The 1,316-nt window shown below is 27.4% G+C and overlaps 1 protein-coding gene across 1 annotated transcript; it reads left to right on the top strand.

The window, feature by feature from the left end:
* Positions 1-211: 211 nt before the first annotated feature.
* EMH_0020080 (uncharacterized protein) lies at positions 212-660 on the top strand (the record flags this gene model as incomplete). Its single annotated transcript, XM_013501490.1, has 2 exons — positions 212-321; positions 504-660. The coding sequence occupies 2 exons, from the start codon at positions 212-214 to the stop codon at positions 658-660; spliced, it is 267 nt and encodes an 88-aa protein (XP_013356944.1).
* Positions 661-1,316: the final 656 nt, after the last annotated feature.

The following is a 1,316-nucleotide window of genomic DNA, read 5'->3' as shown; positions in this document are numbered from 1 at the left end:
GCCCAGGAATTCGAAAAAATTGTTAAATATAAAAACCAGTAAGATTTGTTTTTTATTTTTTTTTTTATTTTTTTATTTTTTTTTTTATTTTTTTTTTGTTTGTTTACTTTATTTATCTTTTTTGTTTTTCTTTTTATAGTTTGGTTTGGCTGTTTTGTTTTGTTTTGTTTTTTGTTTTTTTTTGTTTGTTTAGTTTTTTGCTTTTTTTTCTATGTTGCAGCAGCACCACAAGCAGAAGCAACAGCAGCAGCAACAGCAGCAGCAGCAGCAACAGCAGCAACAGCAGCAGCAGCAGCAGCAGCAGCAGCAGCAGCAACAGCAGTTTTGTTGTCTTTAGCACTTCATCCTATCAAAATAAAAATAAAATAAAATAAAATAAAATTTAGTATTTATTTTATGAATATAATTAAATTATATTTATTTATTATACCGTGCTGTTTCATTTATTTATTTTTATTTATTTTTTATTTTTTTTTTATTTTTTTTTTGTTTTTTTTGTTTAGAGCTGGTGAAGAAGGATGGGATCTCTTATGTAAACTCCTCGCCTGGAGCCCAGGTCAGCAGCAGCAGCAGCAGCAGCAGCAGCAGCAGCAGCAACAGCAGCAGCAGCAACAACAGCAGCAGCAGCAGCAACAGCAGCAACAACAGCAGCAGCAGTAACAGCAGTAGTAGTAGTAGCAGCAGCAGCAGAGGCAGCAACAGCAGGAAATAGAACAAAATAAAACAAAACAAAATAAAACAAAATAAAACAAAATAAAACAAAATAAATAAAACACAACAAAATAAAACAAAACAAAACAAAATAAAATAAAATAAAATAAAATATTTTTTTTATTTTTATATTTTTTCGCAGCTAAGAGAATAAGCGCCTCCACCGCACTGCAGCATCCGTGGTTCCGCTCCCACCCCCTACCCGTCAGGTTAGGGTTTAGGGTTTAGGGTTTAGGGTTTAGGGTTTAGGGTTTTAGGGTTTAGGGTTTAGGGTTTAGGGTTTAGGGTTTGTATGTAGTTTGTTTTTTTCTTTTTGTAGTTATTTTTTCTTTTTTTTTTTTGTTTGTTTCTGTTTTTCTTTATCTCTTTTTCTGTTTATTTATTTATTTATATTTATTTATTTATAAATATATTTGTTATTTATTTTATTTGTTTATTTATATACTTATTTTTTTTATTTATATATATTTTTTTTATGTTTATTTATTTATTTATTAATCATTTAATTTGTTTACCTACTAACTAATCTTTTTACTTATTTATTTATATTTATTTATTTATTTATTTATATTTATTTATTTATTTATTTATATTTATTTATTTAT

This window comes from Eimeria mitis, genomic scaffold (genome assembly GCF_000499745.2).
Source record: "Eimeria mitis Houghton genomic scaffold, Emh_scaff697, whole genome shotgun sequence".
NCBI lineage: Eukaryota > Apicomplexa > Conoidasida > Eucoccidiorida > Eimeriidae > Eimeria > Eimeria mitis.
This window is presented reverse-complemented; position numbering and strand designations above follow the sequence as displayed.